This window comes from Ammospiza caudacuta, chromosome 15, assembly GCF_027887145.1.
Source record: "Ammospiza caudacuta isolate bAmmCau1 chromosome 15, bAmmCau1.pri, whole genome shotgun sequence".
NCBI classification, from domain to species: Eukaryota; Metazoa; Chordata; class Aves; order Passeriformes; family Passerellidae; genus Ammospiza; species Ammospiza caudacuta.
The window spans coordinates 19,127,175-19,147,344 of NC_080607.1; the positions used below are offsets into that span (position 1 = coordinate 19,127,175).

The following is a 20,170-nucleotide window of genomic DNA, read 5'->3' on the forward strand; positions in this document are numbered from 1 at the left end:
GCTGCTTCACAACTACTGGGATACTGTATTATTGCATAGTTACACCTTCTACAAGGCGGGTTATATACACTCGGGGTACGGGGGGAGTGTCTTGTCCTTCATTGAAAAAATACTGGTTCTTAAAAGTTATCAAGTGGTTACGGTGTTACAAAAGAGAAAAAAAAAAAAAAAAACAAAAACAAAACAAAACAACAAAACCCAACAAATAGAACCCAAAACCCCCAACCCCCTCCCAGCTACGCGGTCGCAGTGTTGGAGGGTGCAGGTCCAGCCCTGCAAGGTGCCGAGGGCAGCACCGCGACCCCCGAGGCTCACACACCGGGCACGGAGCGCAGGCGGCACCCCCGGTGCCAGGCTGGGTCACAGCACCAAGCCGGGGCTCAGCAAGCTCCCAGGCACACGGTGGGGTTCTGGGGTGTCCTGCACAGGGCCAGGAATCACACTCGATCATCCTGACGGGTCCCTTCCAACCCAGAATCCTTCATGGTCGGGCTCTTGCATTGCACTGGAGGCACCAAGTGAGGAGGGCGAGGGGCCAGAGGAGCAGCGTCCAGCCCGGCGCACACTGCAATGGCCACGGAGGAAACTAACTCCTACAGAAACTAGTGAGAATATGGGAACTGGTGATGAGAGAGGCCTGGGGAGCAGAGTCCTCAGCGAGAGCCGGAGCAGCCCGTCTCCTCGTGCTTGTGGAGCAGCGACATGCGGGAGAAAGTCCGGGAGCAGGTTTTGCACTGGTACTTCTTTACATCTGAATGGGTCTGCAGGTGGGCGCGGAGATTAGAGCGGTCAGCAAAGGCCCGGTTGCAGTGTGTACAGGAAAAGGGCTTTTCACCTATGGGACAAAGAGAAACGCTCCCAATTAACCAGTGCATCAACACATGGGGAATATCAAAGAAGGAGCCATTCATTAGCCAAAGTTTGTGCAGAGCACAGTGAAAAGGATTGCTGGCTGTCATTGTTCGGGGGAGAGCCGGGTATGTACAGCATTGCTTGGGGGAGAACTGCCGGCCTGGGAATTGTACGCTCCTGAAAAACCTTTCCTGAGAACCACGGAAAATGAATGCTGGAAACATCTGCAAGCAGCGCGGCAGCCGCGCAGACAAACGAAGACACGATCCGCGTCTGCTGCGGAGCCAGGGAGGAGCTGCGGCCCGGCAGGAAAGCCGAGCGCTGTGTGTTAATTATATCATAGCAGGCAGCGGCTGCGAGGCGCCAGCCCAGGGTGAGTGCAGCTATTTCCTCTGCCGAGCCCTGCTCCCCCTTCTCCCGCCCGGCCCGCATTGAAAAGCCTGGCCAGGGCGAATTCCTCCCAGAAAGACTCTTTTGGAGGAAACAAATGTGTATGCTCAATTTGGAAAGCACAATTAAGTCTACCCGGCTTCCTTCAGCCATCATCTTTAGTACGTTAAGAGGGTGTGAAATCAGTGCCAAGTCACAATTACACCGTCCCACGGCCCCACAAAGGATGCTCGCGAGATGCTTTGTCGGGGCGGCCGCGGGGTGGGCTGCAGCTGCGCCCGGCCCCGCGCCAACAGGTGCCTCCTGCAGCACCTGCCCGGGCCGAGCCGAGCCGAGCCGGGCACATCCCGGCAGGGGCCGAGCCGAGCCGGGCACATCCCGGCCGCGCCCGGAGCGGGGCTCAGCACCCAGCGCTGCGGGGGCAGCTCTGCCCCGGCTGGGAACTCTCGCTGCGGGCACGGCAGGGGGCTCCGGCAGTCTCACAGCCCCCTTTTATGGCTGTATTTTGGTGAAGCGTGTGCCGTGGCTGGCGGGCAGGCCCTGCACTCCCAGCAGCAGCACAGATTTACGGGCTGGGCCTTGACCCTGCGCTCCGTTCCAGCCAGGAGGATATTTAAAGGACATGTAAGAGAGATGTGCCAAGGGGGTCTGGGAAGCCCTTATCTTCCCAGATAACACGCGGCCCGCCGATTCGCCGGGGCAGCGGAGCAGGGAAGCGGGGGGTGATAAGGGAGGGAGGGAGAGGGACAGGAGGGGACGTTACCAGTGTGCGTCCGGATGTGGCCCTGCAGCAGCCAGGGCCGGGAGAACGCCTTCCCGCACATCTTGCAGACGCAGGGCAGCGTGTGGCTCCGGATGTGCATCTTGAGAGCCCCCAGGCTCACGTACTCCTTCTCGCAGTACTTGCAGCTGAAGGATTTCCTGGCCTGGGCGTCGCAGTGCAATTGCTTGTGCTTGGAGAGCCCGGCGAAGGTGGAGTACGCCTTGGCGCACTGGGCACAGCGGAAGCGCTCGGCGGCGGCGGGGGCCGAGGCCGGGCTGGGCGGCCCCGAGCTCTTGCCTTCATCCTCCTCGCTGGAGAGCGCCGTCAGGTCCAGGGCGGGCGCGGCGCCGCCCGCAGCCTCGCTGCCCGGGCCGCCCGGGAACAGGCTGGACAGCAGCCCCGCGTCCCACACCAGCGGAGGGTAGTAGGCTCCGGGGCCGAGCACCTCGGGCGGGGGGATGACGGGCAGCGGGCACGTCTCGTACAGCAGCGGGGCGGCCAGAACTGCGGGAGACAGCGGCGGTCAGCGGGGCCCACCCCGCGGGCTCGGTGGGACCCCATCCCCGGCCAGCCCTCGGGAGCCCCGCGCCGCACCGAGTCTGAGGAGCAAAGGGACCCCAGACCCCCACGGGAGCCCAGAGCCCAGCCCGCCCCGGCGCAGAGGTGACCGGCCTCACACCACAGGGACCCGCGCCCCTGCCCGCCTTGCCGCGAGGGATGGGGTGAAGAGACCCCCAGGCTCCGGGGGGCACCGAGAGCTCCCCGCGCACTCATGTGCGCCCCACGAGGGAGCCACCGACACCCCGGGGTACCAGGGAGCGGCTCAGCACCCCAGTACACGGGATCACGCCCCGCGAGACGCGCAAAACCGAAACGAACAAACAAATCCGCCACCCTGGAACAGCCGGTCAGTCCCTGCCCGCTCCTGTGCGGAGCCTTGGGGAGATCCCGCACCGGAGCCGCCGCCCCACCCGCGGAGCGCCCCACGTGCGCGTCCCGTACCGGCCTGGCTCTCCAGCTCGCTGTAGTTGGGCTTCTTGCTGGCCGAGAAGTGCTTCTTCACCAGGAACGAGCGCGGCATCTTGCAGCCCCGGTGCCGCGCGGAGCGGCCGCTGCCGCTGATATGGGCGCGGGGCCGGGGGCGCGGCGCGGGGCGGGCGCGGGGCCGCAGCCAATGGCCGGGAGGGACGGGGCGGGCTCGGGCAGGTGTCGGCCCCGCCGGGGGACGGGGCCCGGCGGCCGCTCCCGCGCTGCCGCAGCCCGAACCGCCGCTGCTGCCCCGGCCCTCCCGGGCGTTTCCCCGGACCGTGCTCCCGGTGCTCCGGGCCCGGCCGGTGCTCCCGCGGCTCCGGGAGCCTGGGCCGACCCACGGCCCGTGCCCAGCGCAGGCAGAGCGGGCTGGAGCAAGGCGCTGTGTCCGGCGGGGATCCCCGCGCCCCTGCTGCCTGTCCTTCCCCTTCCCCACGGCTGTGGGATGCGGTGCAGCGCGGGACAAGCCTCTGCCGTGCCCCTGCGGCGAAGCACCCTTCACAGGTTAACAGTCCTCTGGAAAGAGGCAGTGACTTTTGGAGCAGCGGGATGGATCCGGCACAGCCCTCGGTGCCTCCCTCCCGCTGCCAGGGTCAGGAGCACCTGCCCAGACACATTTTGTTTTCTGCTGGGATGGTTTTGGGCAGCGCAGCCGTCCCCTCAGCAAGCTCTCTGTTCTCCTCCCTGCTGCCTTCCCCTGACTCTTTTCCGCGGACAGGGCGGGTCACACGGCCCCTGAGGCACTCGCTCCCCGTGGCTCCCCGCTCCCAGGGCCGTGTGCCGGTGGAAAGGAGCCCAGGCACGGCCAGCGGGCGCTGGGGCAGAGATGCAGCAGTCAGAGGCGCAGCCTGCGCTCCCAGCTCACGCCTACCCCCGGGCTCACGGGGGTTCCCCGCTGGAAGGGCTCAGGGCACGGCTCCAGGCACCTGCTGCAGCGCCGCGCTCCGCGCCGGGCCAGGGCAGCTGCTGGCGGCTGCCGCGGGAGGAACGGGTCCTGCTGGGAACGCTCCTCCGGCCCTGCCGCTCGGAACGGGGCCGTGTGCCGGGCCACTCGTGACTCGGCCGTCACACACCACACACCGCCGCGCCAGCCCCTGCTGACCGCATCTTGCTGTTTAGCCGCAACGAAATGCAGAAGTGGGGCAAAGCTTTCCGCTGGCACGGCTGCGGGCAGGGGCTGAGCTCGCCGTCAGCCTGTCCTCGGGGCAGGAGCGGCTCGGAGAGCCTGTCCTGCCAGCCACGCGCATCCTGCCCAGACCAGACGCATTTGCAAAGCCTTCCCCTGCAGCCATGTGCTCTGCTGCTGCATCATCCCTCTTTTGCCGCCGAGCTGCCCGTGGCTTCCCGCAGGTGTTAATCTGCCAAACTCATCCCCGGGTCGGCCTGAAGCTCAGGGGAAAAGCGCCCCCGAAGGCCTTGGGGCACACAGCTCACAAAGTTGGGGTGCTCCGTTCTCGGGGTGCCGAGGCGCCGCTCCTGGGGCTGGGGCGGCCCCGGGGCTGGGCAGGTGCCTCCCCCGGCCCGGCCGCTCCCTCCGCGCCGCTCCACCTGCCGCGGATGTGGTTACAGAGGGGACACTCGCACCGGGAGCGCAGAGCGGTTTTCTGCTCTTTCTGAAATGGCAACAATCAGATCTGTTCCAACCACTGCGTGTGGAAACTTGCCTGTGCTAGGGGAAAAAACGAGATCGAGGGAGAGAGCGACCTAACCTACCTGTGCCTGTGAGCCAGCACGACAGGGGACAGAGCAGGACGCACGGGAGGGGAAGCTCGGCAGTGCCTCACGGTGGAGTTTCTCCACCGTCCCACCCTGACCAGCAGCTGAGCCCCAGCGTGCTCAGGGCAGACCTGCCACCAGCCCGCGGCACAGCTCCGGTCCCGGACACGCAAGGACTGGCCCAAGGAGCTCACAAATACACTTCAACCACCTCCAGGGCAGCAAGTCTGCCGAAAATTATTCTTTTCGCTTCCCTGGCCCCAGGTCTCCATGAATGTCTGGCTGCAGAGCAGAGCTCCTCCCGCCAAGGGAGGCCGCGGTGGGAAGAAGAGCAGCTCCGGCCATGGGACGGGCTGAGAGCCCTCTCGGCAGGGCCGGAGGAGCTCCCTGGAGCCCACGGCTGGGGCTGGGCCCTGCTCCGGGAGCAGCGAGCCCGCTCTCTCCGAGATGCAAGGCCTCCCTCTGCCGTCTGCAGCCCCGAGCAGCGCTCCGGGCTCAGCCCCGGGCCGGGGATCCTCACTCGGGGCGCTCAGAGCTCCCTGAACCTCCACGGAACCATTGTCTCAAACCCCAGCATCTGTAAAGACAGAATAAATGTGAGAAGAACTAGAAGAGAGATCCAAGCCAGTAGCAATGACACCAATTTTTCACTAAGTGCTGAGTATTTTCTGGAGCTTTGGGGAAGGAGTAAGGAAGGAAAAGCAGGTTTCATAGTGGTTTCAACAGTCCTCATTTGTACCACCCATACAATTATGTAATTTGCTCATGAAATTGAATGAAGCGCAGACCAATGCAGCTGTAACACAAGGCTGTATGTCAGAAAAACAAACAAAAACCCACTCCCAAAACAGGCAAATGCTCCACTGTAATTTTTAGTATATCTAAACCAAAGAAAAGCTTTAGGACTGCAAACACATCCCTCATTTTCTTTTCCATGACTTCTCACAGCCTTGGTTGGTTAATCCTCAGTGAAGTGGGCTCACCAGTGAGAGTCCAGTACAGCTGGGAAAAGGCCTTGAAGAAAATTTGCTGTTCTCTTTTCAGTCTGGTGACATGAAGACCTGGAATACAGCACTTAAGCTTTGGCAAGATCTCATCCCCCAGCCTAAGGAGACCATGGGGATTTGCCGCTGCAATTCCACACGGAGCAATGCCCGTGCATTAGGAAATTAATGCTGACAACAATTTATCACAACTATTAAGACCAGTCGTTGTCTGGAGACGAATTTAATAGAACAGCTCAGCTGCAAACCCGGCTCCTCCCATTGTGTGTCTCTGTGCTAATTGCGCTCCTCGGGCTGTCTCCTTGTGCCAGACACGGGGAATTTCACAGCTCTGGGCTGGCCCGATTGCATTATCGCCACAATGCAGCTGCAGGATCAGCTGCTGACGAGGTGCGAGCAGCACTGCGCCCTTCCCGGGGACACCCAGCGCCTCTGGGGACCCCAACTGGGGTCAGTCACTGCCTTTGGGAGCCCAGCTGGTTTGTGCTACACCGAGCCTTCCCCAGCACCCAAAGGAGATGAGCCCAGGCCGTGCACACACAGCTCACGGGTGCCTCCCACCCGTGCCTTTAAATCCATCAGGAGTCTCAGTCGGGCACACCCCAATGAGTGCTCAAAGGAAACACGAGGACCATGAGGGAGAAATGACAAGGGCTGACACAAAGGTAGGATTTTACAAATTAAATGACCTTTATTTGTAACTTGTCTTCAAAAGTCAAAAACATGACAAAGTAATTGCTTGGAAGCTTCTAATTGCTCCTTAAACATTTTATCAGAGTTGCATGGAAGTGCACTTAGAACAGCAGCAGGAATCTGGATTCCTGGCAATGGCATCACCAAACTGCACTGTGACCAGAGCCCAGAGATCCCTATCCATCCCCCAAGAGCCCTTCACCTCTCTGCAGGTCCAGTACACAATAACCACCCCAAACACAGCCCTTTCCCCACAACCAGGGGCTTCCACACCTCCCACCCTGGTGCTCAGGGTGGGACTGTAACAGCTCCTACCTGGGGACAGAAACACAAACCCCAGGAGCAGCAGAGGTGCCAGAGGTGGCTGCACACAAGGCAGAACCACGAGGCTTTAGCTGCAGCATGTTTCATTATTTTCAGGGTAAGGCTGCGCTGCCGTCTGCAGAGCACGAAGGGAGGAGCTTACTGCTCAAACAATTAATTAGTACTCAGTTCTGGGGTGGTGCAGGCCCACTGCTCCAATTACAACACTCTGATTTACAGGTTCTGGTCAGGTGCCTCAGATCTCAGCAGCTCCACTGTGAACTTCTTGAAAGCATCACACCAAAATTAAGGAATCTCCATGGTAAAAGTGTAGGCTTGAACACAGAGTATCCACTGACTAGGGGCTGGAACTGTCCTGCTTTCAGGGCTGTATTTCACTTTTCCTTGGAAGCTACACCCGGCTCTACACGCACACTGCCTGATGGCAAACAATCCAAGCACAGCTTCAGCCACTTCAGAACATTTCAATGAAGAACAGGAATTCAAAATACCTGATAAAATCTGTGATGTAGAAAGGAAGTGCTATGCCAACGCTATGAATTACTTGTAATTTTCCCACCAGCTTGCCTTGAGAGATGGAAAACCCAAGAACGTACATGAAAATTTTAGTTTCAATAGAAAGCCGAGGTATTGAAAAAAACCTTCTGAACTCCCCTATCAGCATAAGGCTTAAAATTACTAGGAAACCAGTTTCAAACCCACCAATTTAATAATAAAGCCAGCAATTTTGATTAATATTTGCTAAGATAGTTAAAAAATTATGCATTTTAACTAAGACCAACACTAAAGATCATTTTCCAGGCTAGAAATTATAGTAAGAGTATGGAGGAAAGTAATCATCATGCATAGAACTGAAGTATTTTGAACTAGTTTTTACACAGTGCAAAGATTTCCTAGGAAAGTTTGCAGTTTGAACACTCATACTGAGGATATGTTTTCCGTACAGTTGGGAGGCTGCCTGTAAGGATTGAGACACTGGGATACATTATGGAATCACAGGCATCAGAGGTCACTTAAATGAGAGCTGGTCTGACAGTTACAGTTAGCACCTGAAGTCTCACTAAAGGGAACGAGCTACCAGTACACCTCACATACAATCACTTGAGATATGTAAATGAGATAAGGAAGATATTCATTAACTAGTTCAGGCCATTCCATTTGGAATGTTTTTGATTTTAGAGAGTCAAATAAACACAACCTCCAAAGAAACCTATAGGCATAGGTAAAGGAAAAAGCCTTGGTTCTCACGTGTTGATCTACACTGAAACTGAGTCTAAGTGAGTAGAAAAATGGAGCTGGCAGGGCTGAATGTCAGAGACCATGATACCAAAAGACTGAACGGCACAGAAATATCAAACCAGGATTTAAAACTGAGATAGGATTGAGTCTTCTATACTTCTGGATGCCTGAGTTAATCTTGGGATGTGCAGGGAGAAGTGCAAGGGTGCTGGGCATTTCCCCCTCGTGGAAGCTTGGGTTTGCAGTAAATCCTCTGGCCGGATCACTTATCCCGCAGAGAGCGCATCAAAACCTGCGCCATCATGTCATCCTCATCAGCATCATAATCCTGGAACAGAGCACAGAAACACTCCCACTGCAGCAGCCACGCTGCCCAGTGCCCTGGCACTGCAGAGCTGCAGCTCCCAGGGCAGCCAGGACAGGCTGGGGTTGTACAGCAGGACCAGGGAGCCCCAGCTGGACAGGCAGGACAGGCTGGGACTGCAGAGCAGGACCAGGGAGCCCCAGCTGGGCAGGCAGGACAGGCTGGGGTTGTACAGCAGGACCAAGGAGCCCCAGCAGCAGGACCAGGGAGCCCCAGGAGCCCCAGCTGGGCAGGCAGGACAGGCTGGGACTGCAGAGCAGAGCCCAAGGAGCCCCAGCTGGGCAGGCAGGACAGGCTGGGGTTGTACAGCAGGACCAGGGAGCCCCAGGAGCCCCAGCTGGGCAGGCAGGACAGGCTGGGACTGCAGAGCAGAGCCCAAGGAGCCCCAGCTGGGCAGGCAGGACAGGCTGGGGTTGTACAGCAGGACCAGGAGCCCCAGGAGCCCCAGCTGGGCAGGCAGGACAGGCTGGGACTGCAGAGCAGAGCCCAAGGAGCCCCAGCAGCCCCAGGCGTGCTGCAGGGTGAGCCAACACCTACCACAAAGGTGTCGTAGGAAAAGCGATGGCGTCTCTGCAGGTGCTCCATGAAGTTTGCACTCCTGTAGTTGGGGTCCCCCCACGGCATCGAGGCACAAATTGGGCACACCTTCAAGGAAGAAAAAAAACAGTTAGGGCCAATGCTTCAGTGCTTTAATGCTGACAGCAGAAGGGCAGGGACAGCCTGGGAAATGGAGCTGAGGGTTTGTGCTGTCACTGTTCTGTATGCAAAGGGATGGCCAATAACTTGCTGGAACATTGAATGCAAAAGCCTCAGATAACCCTGAATAATTTTACGTCTTAGATCCCTGAAATGGAATGGCTTACTCTTCTCCCACATTCTGAACATCAGAACTCATTAAAGCCTCTTGCTTTAAGAGATTTCAGCCTTTATTTCACAGTGCCAGGAAAGTTTCCTTGGTCTTCTCTGCAAAATTCACTTCTCTCCAAGAGAAAAAAGGAACTTTATCTTCCTGAACAATTTAGAATTCCAAAAAACTTCCCAGAAAAATTAAAGTTTCCAATTCAGTTCCATATTTTGTAATTCCTCTTACATAAGAGGAAGCGACACTGATAAGTTACTAGAATGATGCACTATTTTCTGCAAGCATTTCCCCCAACAGTTTATAGTATTTTCATGCTGAAAGCAAGGGGAAAAACAAGGAGAAAATTAAATGACTTTTAAAAAAAATTATATTTTATTGCTTTGCTGTGCCTAATTAACTTTGAATGTGTGCCATTTTTCAAGGATGAAAAGAGGATGTGGCCCAGCTGCAGTGGGTGTGAAGACCAGAGAGCCACAGAAAGGTGACAGCAGAACCACACCAGGCTTAGAGGCATGACCAGCACAGCCACACCGACTGAACAGCAGGAATTACACCTAACTCATTGTTTCAAAGGGCTTTAAGAGCCGACTTCACTGCAATTCCTGCACCAAGACTTTTTATTACCACTTGTTTTGCGTCCATGCTGTGCAAAGCTTTGCAGTGCTCAACCAGCCCCTCCTGATCAAAGTTCTTCTCGCTGCAGTACGGGCACGGGAAGGTGAAGCGATTGGGGAAGCTCCTGTGGGGAGAAAAGGTCATTTACAAACACAGATCATTCAAGGCAATCATTTACACATCCACTTAAGGCAAGCTAATTTTAACAATCAGTTTGTAAACTCCTAACAGTATTTCAGGGAACTCAATATTTAGACTGAATTACAGTTTTTCTGCAAATGTTCTGAGTGTCATTTTTCACCTTTCTGTCAGGGCACCACCCACAAGAATGCACTGCCACCAACTCCCACTTCCCTCCTTTGTGGGTGAGTACAATCAGGAGGTATTTTAAAAGGTATTTTAAAGGTATTTTAAAAACCAGCTGCATCTACAGAATGCCCTGATCTTAGAGATGTCTAAGGAGAAGCAGCAGAGTTTACCTGGGCACAGCCAGCTGCAGGATCAAGGCTCAGTTTTTAACTACATAAAAACTAGCACCCAAACTGAGCAAAGTGGCAAATTCTGCTTTTACTTCAAAATTGTTTCTTGTGCAGAGAAGGCCAAGATCTCAGAGCAGAGGTGTTACCTGGTGCTGTGGAGGGGCTCCTTGGTAACAGCTTTGACACCTTCCATGATGTAGTTCTGGTACTTGGAGCAGGAGGCTGCGTGGCTGCGCATCTTGGACAGGAACATCTGTGCAGGCAACAAGAGCACAGCAGGTGAGCCCAAACCTCTGACACACCTTAAACAACAGCAGCTAACATGGAGCCCTCAGCAGCCTTCAGCAGAAGGGCTACAGCAGGAACTCTAAATAGTTCAGCTGGCCAAGCAGAAAATCTTTGAGATGACAGGTCAGCTAAGCTGTAACTCTGCTGTCGGTGGGACGTTACCATACACCCCTGCTACAGCAGCAACGTCCCACTGCAACTTTAAAATCAGAATCTTTCATTGGAAATTCATCTCCTGAAGAGGCAATGACAAAAAACTGTGGGAAGAATGTCAACATCTGGGTGCTGCCTGTATCAAACACCTTCAGCACACATCAGAACAAACACTTTGACCTGATTGTGCAGAAAGCTGAGGAGGAAGCAGTTTATTTTCCCCTATGCAGACACATCTCGTGTACTGAATTTCCAAACCCTTTCATACTTTTTTATTGCAGCCGTTGCAAGTGGTTTCTGTCGTTTCAATTTGCTTTTCCAAGTCCAGAGCCCTGCTCCCGGGGGACAGGGTGCTGCGGCACACCCCACACACTGGCTTCTTGGGCTTCAGGCACTCCTGCAGGCACGGCGTGCAGAAGCTGTGAGAGAGAAAAGGAGCAGGTGGTGAGACAGCCCTCTGGGCAGCCACAGTGCCCCTGCCCTTGCACAGCCTCTGCCCAAAGGAGTAACAGAGCCTCGAGACTCTGATATAAAGAAAGGGAGAAGGAGCTGCTGGCACCTGGGCATGAAAGATCCCAGGCTGTCACACCCAGAATTGCTTGCTGTTGGACAGGGCTCCGTGCCCTCGGCTTCTGGACAGAATCATGGAATATTCTGGGCTGCAAGGGCCATCAAAGCCCACGCAATGCCACTCTGGGCACCTGTGCCAGGGCCTGCCCACCCTCACAGGGAGCAATTCGATCCCAACACTCAAACTCAGCCTGCCCTCTGACGGTGCGAGGCCGCTGCCCCTAGTCCAGCCACTCCATGCCCGCATTCCTCCGGGGAGACGGGAAGCGAAAGCGGAAGAACACCGGCTTCCTTTCCCCCCTTTGCTTTCGTTTTCTCGCCTTAAGGCCGCTCCAGCCTGCCGTGCCGTGCCGTGCCGTGCCCAGCCCCGCGGCCGGGGCGCGGAGCAGCGTGCGGAGCCCCTGCCCTCAGCCCCGGCGCTGCTCCCGAGGCCCCGCGGCCCCCGCCCCGGCCCCGCCCCCCGCCCGGCGGCGGGCGCTCACACGTGTCCGCAGGGGACGCGCACCGGGCAGTCGAACACCTCGAGGCACACGGGGCAGGTGAGGCGGGACAGCGGGTCCGGCCGCCGCTCCGGGGCCCGCGACGGCCCGCCCGCCGCCATCTTCCGCCGCGCCGCCAGGGGGCGGCCCTGCGCACGCGCGTCCCGCCGGCCCCGCCCCGCGCTCCGCGCTGGGGGCGTGACCGAGCGTTGTGGGCGCGGCGGGGCTGTGGGCGGGGCCGCCATCCCCGGGCCGCTGCCGGCGGGCGGGGCCCCGGGCGGTGCCCGCGCCGCTCCGAGCACGGCGGTGCCCTAACGGCGGTGGCGTCACGGCCCCGCAGCCGTTCCACGGCCGCTTCTCTCCCGGCTCTCCCCGGAGCGCGGCCCCGGGGAACCGCCCCGCCCCTCGCGCCCCGCCCCGATGACATCACGCGGCGGAAGTGCTCCCGCCCCGCCGTTCACTTCCGGGCCGCCGCTGCCGCCGCCGCGGCCCTGCCCGAGCCGTGAGGGCGGGCGCGCTCCGTCCGCGGCACCGGCCGGGCCTGCGCGGCTCTGCCGGGGCAGCGCGTCGGGACGCGGGGTAGCAGCCCGGGCGCTTCCGGTGGAGCGGCGGCGGCTCCCGGCGGCGGCGCGGAGCGGTGAGGGACGGGACAGGCCGCGGAGCGGGGGCTTGGCCGCGGCGGGTGGGCGGCGGGCGGCGCGGCACAGTGGGGGCGGCCGGGGGCGGCAGGAGCTCCCGGGGCCGGTGCCGCCGCGGAGGCCCGGGCGGTGCCTGGGGCTCTTCGCCCCGGCTCTGCAACAAGTGTCCCGGGCACGGAGGGCCAGGCGGGCGGGGTTCCGGGGCTGCCGCTCCCGCGCCGCTCGGAGCCGCCGTGTCCCGGAGCGGTTGGGCCGGGCGCGGCCCCGGGAGCGGCCCCGGGAGAAGGGGGCACGGCGGGAGCGGGGCGGGTTTGCCCCGTCGGTCCCTGTGCTGCCCGGGGTTTGTACAGCCCGCGGCCAGAGCAGTCGGGTCCCTCGGAGAGGTTTGGCCCTGGACACGGTCACGGTTAGAAGCGTTCTCTTGTCTCCACAGCCGGCACTGCGCTCCGGTCAGGAGTTTCTGTTGTCACAGCTCCGGGAAACGCTGGCCTTTGGCGTGAGCACCTTGCGGCAAAGCAGCCTCGTTCCTCTGTGCGTTCTGCCAGTCGGGGAGCTGCTGAAACCTATATTTATCCGTGCGTGCTCGCATCGTGAGCTCTCCGGAGCTGTAACCATGGATGTTGCTGCTGGGTGGGCTGCGGCGCGGGGAGCCCGTGCTGCCGCGGCTCGGTGTGCGGCCGGGCTGTGCCAGGTGTTCGACCGCCCGGTGTGCCAGCCGTGCTCTGGCACGGTGCGCTGTGCCCGCCCTGGCGGCCCCGGCTCGGGTGGCAGGCACGGGGCACGGGCAGGGCTGGCAGGGCTCTGGGAGCTCGATGAAGGCTCTCCCGTCACCCGGGGCTCGCTGACCCTGCCGTGCCTCGCGTGTGGCCAGGAGCTCTGTTTGGCGGCTGCTGGCAGCGGGGTGGCAGGGCTGTGGTGCTGAGGGCAGTTCCCTGCCAGCACAGGATCGCTCCGGGTCCTGGGGGTGTTGTGCTGACGTGCCAGACAAAGATCTCTCTCTGCGGCTCTTCTTGCCAAGGAACAGGCTCTGCTGTCTTTGTCCACAGACTTCATCCTGCACAACTTGCGTTGGAACGTGGGGAGGGAAGGGGCTGCTCCTGGCCCTTATGCTCAGATGTTAATTTAGCACTCTGCATTTCCTGTGATTCACAGCCTGTCTCTTGACAGGAGCGCCTGTGCCTTGCAGGAGAAGCAGAACTGCTGCTTAACTTTCCCCACACAGGGCTGGCACTGAGCACAGCCTTTCATCAAGGAATGTTAACTGCCAGGCTGTCGGTTTTGTTGTTTGTTTGTTTCCCTGGCCTCTTGGTTGTTGGTATTTTGTGTTTTGGCTCCTTCCCTTCAGGTGGAAAGTTATTTAACACGAGTGTTGATCGGCATTCTAGCAGCTGCAGTTAATACTGGGTGAAGAGACTTTTCTGAAATGCTGTTTGAGGCTGACTACATCTGAAACAGTGCACTGAATTCTCCCAGCTCCTCTCCCCTCAGGCCAAGAGCTAGTTTGTCTTTTCATGTAGTAAACAAAGCCTGTGGTCTGCTTTTTGATCACAGGTTCCTGAGGCACTGCAGGTGGAGCCTGTTGGCCTGTGAATTACCCTGGTTCTGGTAAAGCAGCATTTGGGAGATTCCTTTGTCACCAGCTGTTTCAGCTCAGTGCTCTGGAAGTGCAGATGAGTATATCCACAAAACCAGCTATCCCTGCAGACAGGAGCACAGGAATGGTTTTTCTCAGTTCCCATAACGCAGCTGAAGGTGGCAGGTGTTGCTCTCTTGCTGGAAAGATCCCAGTGGTGTTTGCAGCTGCCAGCTTTCAGCTGGAATTGGGGCTGTGGCTCCTCTGGAGTGGCTGCAGAGCTGCCCTGGCTGCACTGGGCTACCAGCAGGAAGAATATCAGTGAAAATGTTAGAAATCAAAAGGCAGAGTCAATAAACCTGCTCAGCCTAGGGACAGTCCTGTGCCACTAGAGGTGAGGGGGAAAAGCAAATGCTTTCACAAAATGGGCAGGTACCTGGAAAATGGGTGGGGAATGATGTTGGAAAGCAGGACGGTGGCATTTGTGTGGCTCCTGTGCCTCTCGAGAGTCCTGCAGAGGCTGTGAGGGAGCTGCAGCTCTGTGGCCATGGTACAGAGCCCCGAGGGGCAGGGGATGTCTGGGGTGTGTGCACCTGCCATGACTTGTGCTTGTTTTCAGTTTTTATTCCAGGCCAGCTGCCATTGCTGAAGATCCCTAACGCCAGATACCCAACCCACTGCCAAACAGCCATGAAGGAGAGGAGGTAGCTGCCCCCAGCAGAGGGAAAATCTGATTTCAATGGATACAAAATATAAAGACGATTTATTTAGGAAGTATGTACAGTTCCACGAATGCAAGCTGAATGCCTCTGACAACAAGCAGCGTCCTATCAACGATGAGTACTTGCGAGTGGCAGCAGCAGCCTTACTTTGCCTTCCCAAAATTGATCCCTTTTATCGATTCCGGCTGATCAAATTTTACGAAATGGCTGAAAACTCACTGAGATCTGTGAAATCCTCAAGTTTACATTGTCTCCATAATGCATTCAACATGCTTGAGACAGTTGGGATTAATCTCTTTCTGTACCCCTGGAAAAAGGAGTTCAAGAACATTAAGGTAAGACTTTTTATGTAGCCATCACGAGAACACAGTTTATTTTTCTTTCTGTGAACGCATTTCATTTGTTTCCTTTAAAGGCTTCTCTTTTTTCCATTTATAGCATTATATATATATATTTATATTTATATATTACAGTAGGTAAACAGAAGCCATAGGAAAGCTCCTGTGTAAAATAAGTGAAGTTTATGCTGATGAGAGTATCCCCAGAGCAGAAGTACAAGCACTTGCTCCAATTATGGTGCGTATAAAGTAGGAGAAGAGCTTATTTAAGGTTGTTGTTCAGCCTCTCCTGCTGCACTGTTGTATTTCTACTTGGAGAGGCTTTCACTATGGTGAGTGGTCAAGCTGGATTTGAGCTGACTCAGAGTTTGATTTGTCTTGCCACAGCTGTTACTGGACTCAAGTATTAAACCCAGGGCATGTGTTCAAGTGGATGCTTTGCTGAGGTTCCCACAAGTTGTATGATAAAGGTGAAGGAACTTCTGCAAAGGGGTTGTTTTCAGAGTATCTTTGATCTGCTTGTCAGTGCTCAGTTCCTGATGGTTTGATTTTAAGGTGCTTTCAAATGTATCTACCCAAGGCAGGTTCCCAGAGGGAAAAGTGGGATCTCACTGCTGGTATTGGGTGCTGCAGACCCATTGGGAGTTCTCTGCAGCCACGTTTTCTGTTTTATCTTTTGCCTGTGGTGGGCAGGCTGCTCCTGCCTGCACTCAGAACAGGCTGGACTGGGCTAAGCACATCCCTCAGGTGTGCCAGATGCTGAGGGGATTTCAGCTTGCAGAAACTCATGTCTCTGCTTTTGGGGCTCTTTTAGTGGAAGTTTTTGAATTAAATTAAATAAAACTAACATTTGAAACTGCATGGTAACAGTACACAAAGAAGGCTGCATCTCAAGTATATTTAAAGCTGAATTGGACTTTGGCACTCCTGCAGTAATTCTGAGTTCCTGATAGCTCCAGCTTGTTCCTGCATGGGATAGTTCCCAAATCCCGGCCTTTTTGCCTTTCATGGTAGACTTTCTGTAAATTAAGTATGTCTGGTATGCATTGTAGTTAATGTCAGTGCAGAGCAGAGTGATTTAAATCACCAGGGAGGACATTATGCTAATCAGGATTTTAAATTGAACGAAAACTCTCCTTCTTTGAATTTCCCTCATGTGGAATTTCCATCTGCTGAGCAGGAGGGATGCAGAAATGGAGCTCATCTTGCCAAGGCAGTTGCGTGCGTTCAGAGTCGTTATTGTTGTATTTAATTATATGCTCTCTGTCACTGAATTATCTGAACATCTCGTCCACCACTGAATTTGTAACCTAGTTTTCCTTTGTTCCCCCGGGCCCCTCAGACCTACACTGGACCCTTTGTTTATTATGTGAAGTCTGCTCTAACGGAAGATGACGTGAGGCAGATTCTGAACTACATGGGCTACGTCCAGGAGCTGGGAACGACGTTCAAGCTCAAAGAGCAGGTGGACGCCATTCAGGTGAAAATGATTTCGTTTGAGCTCTTCCTGGCCAAAGTGGAGTGCGAGCAGCTCCTGGAGATCCACCTGCAGGTGAAGGACAAGGGCTATTCGGAGGTGGACGTGGTGCAGGAGCGCAAGAGCAGCAGCGAGGACGTGCGGGGCTGCTCGGAGGCCATGCGGCGGCGCCTGGAGTGCAAGGAGAGCCTCAACGCGTCCATGGCGCGCATGGTGCTCCAGAAATCCGCCAGCGAGCGCGCCTCTAAGGACTACTACAAGCCGAAGGTCAGCAAGCCTTCCAAGTCCGTGGATGCCTATGACAGCTACTGGGAGAGTAAGAAACCGCCTCTGATGAGCTCGCTGAGCCTCAGGAAGGAGCCCATTCTGGTCGATGCGGAAGATGACATTAAAGATGAAATCATCCGGCCCTCGCCCTCCCTGCTGACCATGTCCAGCTCCCCTCACGGCTGTTCAGATGAATACTTGCCAACCTCCTCTCATCACAATGGCATGCTAAGAACAAATGTCCCTTACAGCTCCTATTTTTCTGCTCAAGAGGACTTAGATTTATATACTGACCCCGATTCTAGAAGCGTGTTAAATTTTAAAAGACAAGACGCTATTAAGCCTGATGTATGGCTGTTAAAAAGCGACGCCAACCCCGTTTACCACAAACGCACCCACCTAGCCAAAGAGACAGCTTCCTCCAAGTGCCAGAACTGTGGCATACCCTGTGGCGCTTCTGTGTGCCAGAAGTGCGACGGCCTGTTCGGCTCGAGGCAGGAGTACCCGGCAGTGAAGCAGAGCTCCTACTCCATCAAAGCGCTCCCGAGCGACGGCTTGTCCCCAGCCTCGGCTCTGAGGGAGAAATCTCAGTACGCGTCCCAGACTCAGAGTCAAGACAGAGCCGCCCAGTTCGGCTCCAAGCCCAAGCCCTCAGGCACCTCGCGCTGCGGCTTCTGCAACCGCTCGGGCGCGGCCAACACGTGCACCTTCTGCTCCAAGGTGTCGTGCGACTCCTGCCTCAGCGCCTACTACTACGACCCCTGCTGCAGGAAGAGCGACCTGCACAGGTTCCTGCCCAACAACCAGCTGAACTACAAATCGTCCCAGCTGTCCCACGTGGTTTACAGATAGACTGCCAGAGTCTGCTTGGGAAGGGGAGGGAAGGGGGAGGAAAGGGCTATCCTGACTAATGTTCTGACTCCACGCTGACCTCTTGGCAAAATCACATGTCCAGATATTTGGAACCATGGTTCAGTGATCAGGTGCCAGTTCTTGATTTTTGTGGCTTCACAGATGCTGCAGATCCATTAGATTTCATGCTGCTATAATTTAGGTAACTCCTAAATGAGCATTGCTTTTTAACTTACATGGGGGAGAAGAGCACATTTTTCGTTAAAACTTGGCAGCTGTTGTATTTTTAAGAAGTGACATCATACGTTCCTATTATATCATATCTTGCCCAAATAAAACCAGGCAGTATTTGAAAACAAAGTCTGAGAATTAAGGTTCTTCTTTTCTATGAGTGATGAAACCACTGCCAGTTTTTGATAAAGTATCAAAAAGTGAAGTCCTCACCCTGACTTCAAAATGTGCAGGAAATATGAGAATGGCTTGTTTTGCCAACAAGGACTATTTTTTGATGTGTTTCTGCATTTCTCAATCTCCAAAATGCGAACACCATAACCTCTCTTCCTTTTGTCTTTGTTTCCTCCTTCTCCCCTTCTCTCCTGGTTGTTTATTTCGAGCTTATATAACCTGAATCTGGACAATATGTGCTTTATTTTCCAGTGTTGCCAATATCATCCTTCTGGGTTTCACTGTATGGTATTTTAAAGAGGTGATCCTGTATCTGTGTCACTCAGATGATGCCTGGAGTGTTGTCCTCTCAGATGAGTGTCCATTTTCTTTCTGTTGCACATGGTTTAAGTACTGTTCTTTGTACTGTAAATAGGTGATTTGGAAACAGTTTATTTTTAATAAATATTTAATATGTTGAGTTCTTAAAAGTGGTAGAATCATTATAACTATGAAGTCTCTCTGGGTTATTTGTTCAGGTGACTTTATGTTTTTCCTTGTACTGTATTTCATAGCTTATTATAGCCACTGTGGCAGAATGATGTTCTTGGCTCTGATCAGTTCTTGGGTTTTAATCTGACAATTTTCCCTCTGATAAGGCTGGCGCTCATCTGAGGGAGTCTTGTCTAGGAATTGCAGGATTTTGCTCTCAGTGCACGCTTTTTCTTTGTGGTTATGGAAATTGTAAGTATCAATGTTCTGCTTGCTCCCAAATTCACTGCCAATCTGTCTGTAGTGTAGTCTAGCAAGTAAAGCACTGGCCTGGTTAAAATCAGAGCTCATTTGTGACTCCTGTTCAGGTGAACCCATCAGTTATGGATGTGAATCAGATGATGACCTTTGTCTCCTGCTATAGCACTTGGGAACCCTGGCTGAGAGCCAGGACTCCCTTGTGTTGGGCTCTGTACAGTCTGACTCCCAAACACCACCTGGCTAGGAATAGACTTTAGTTTTTCATTAAAAGAAAACCCCTAAGAATCCTAACTCCCTTATTCCAACTATAGCTAGTTAGCACAAAGTATCAGGCAACCTAATCTGATGTGCAGAATTAAATGTGTTTAAAATATCTGTAAAGAACTCTAGCTGAGATGTAAACTGTAGTCCACTTTGCACTGAAATGATTCACTTTGGGGTTTTTAATCACTGTTAGAGTCTAGGCTTCTCAACTTCATCACTCCCTGTGTGACAGGAACATGCATGAATGATCGTTTGTCTTACATTTTTTGGGGTGGGGGGGCTTCAGGTAGGTAGAGGGGAAAATTACATAGGCTAGTGTTGTAAAATAGCTAAAATAATTTTAGCCATAACTGGGTGTCAGAAGCATTATGGAAATAAGATGAAACCTGGGTCTTACAGAGTGCTGAGAACAAGAAGTTACTGTCCAGTTTGCACTAAGAAACAAAGAGAACAGAATGTTTAACAATCAGGGAAATTCTGAATCAAGGGACTGCAGCTGAGCATAATGTCAAGGGCGAGTATTGCCTTGCTGACCCTGAGTGTTGGGGTGAATATTGTTTAAGTGAATGATTTTAAGGTTTTCAATCTTGTATGTTTTTTATAAATATATATATATATATAAATATGACACAAATGTAGATACATTATGTATATAGTGAAGAATTTAAAAACAATTTTACTATTAAAATGCAGTCTAAGGGTGGTTTTAATTTTGGTGGTTTTTGGGTTTTGTTCACCTTCTGCAGTTTCATGCCTGTTTGGCTGCTCTACAGTGTATCTTCTAGTTCACCAGTTCAATTTCCATATGGCTCCTCACACTACAGTGAATAACTAAAACTGTGATGCCACGTAATTTTTATGGTGACCAGGGCAGGGGCTACACCTGCTCTGAACAAGAGAAGTCCTCTGTATATATGTCATGGAATCCTGTAGTACAAGCCTGTGTTGAATTGAAGTGATACCATGCTCTATTTTTGTGTATCTTACTGTATGAGGTTGCTGTGATTGATACAGTAAAATATATGCGAATTTCAAATGCAGGTGTTTTGCATCTGATTTGTTGAAATTAATTTATGTTTTGA

General features: G+C 54.5%; 3 protein-coding genes across 5 annotated transcripts; 1 reads left to right on the plus strand and 2 right to left on the minus strand.

Annotated features, from left to right (window-relative positions):
- Nucleotides 1-314: 314 nt before the first annotated feature.
- SNAI1 (snail family transcriptional repressor 1) lies at nt 315-3,166 on the minus strand. The gene is made up of 3 exons (XM_058814904.1): nt 3,008-3,166; nt 2,006-2,509; nt 315-835 (listed from the first exon to the last, which is right to left on the minus strand). The coding sequence occupies exons 1-3, from the start codon at nt 3,084-3,086 to the stop codon at nt 654-656; spliced, it is 765 nt and encodes a 254-aa protein (XP_058670887.1). The 5' UTR covers nt 3,087-3,166; the 3' UTR covers nt 315-653.
- A 3,259-nt stretch (nt 3,167-6,425) lies between these two features.
- On the minus strand, nt 6,426-11,961 carry RNF114 (ring finger protein 114). Of its 2 annotated transcripts, none has more exons than XM_058814506.1 (6): nt 11,824-11,961; nt 11,040-11,190; nt 10,477-10,583; nt 9,861-9,975; nt 8,912-9,019; nt 6,426-8,338 (listed from the first exon to the last, which is right to left on the minus strand). In XM_058814506.1, the coding sequence occupies exons 1-6, from the start codon at nt 11,940-11,942 to the stop codon at nt 8,273-8,275; spliced, it is 666 nt and encodes a 221-aa protein (XP_058670489.1). In that variant the 5' UTR covers nt 11,943-11,961; the 3' UTR covers nt 6,426-8,272. The 2 variants fall into 2 exon arrangements, with proteins under 2 accessions (XP_058670489.1, XP_058670490.1); XM_058814507.1 differs by lacking the exon at nt 11,824-11,961 and adding an exon at nt 11,331-11,541.
- Nucleotides 11,962-12,292: 331 nt separating this feature from the next.
- SPATA2 (spermatogenesis associated 2) lies at nt 12,293-20,170 on the plus strand. Of its 2 annotated transcripts, XM_058814630.1 has the most exons (3): nt 12,293-12,457; nt 14,651-15,088; nt 16,434-20,170. In XM_058814630.1, exons 2-3 carry the CDS (start codon nt 14,771-14,773, stop codon nt 17,685-17,687), a joined length of 1,572 nt encoding a protein of 523 aa, XP_058670613.1. In that variant the 5' UTR covers nt 12,293-12,457; nt 14,651-14,770; the 3' UTR covers nt 17,688-20,170. The 2 variants fall into 2 exon arrangements, with proteins under 2 accessions (XP_058670613.1, XP_058670614.1); XM_058814631.1 differs by lacking the exon at nt 12,293-12,457 and having other exon boundaries at nt 14,469-15,088.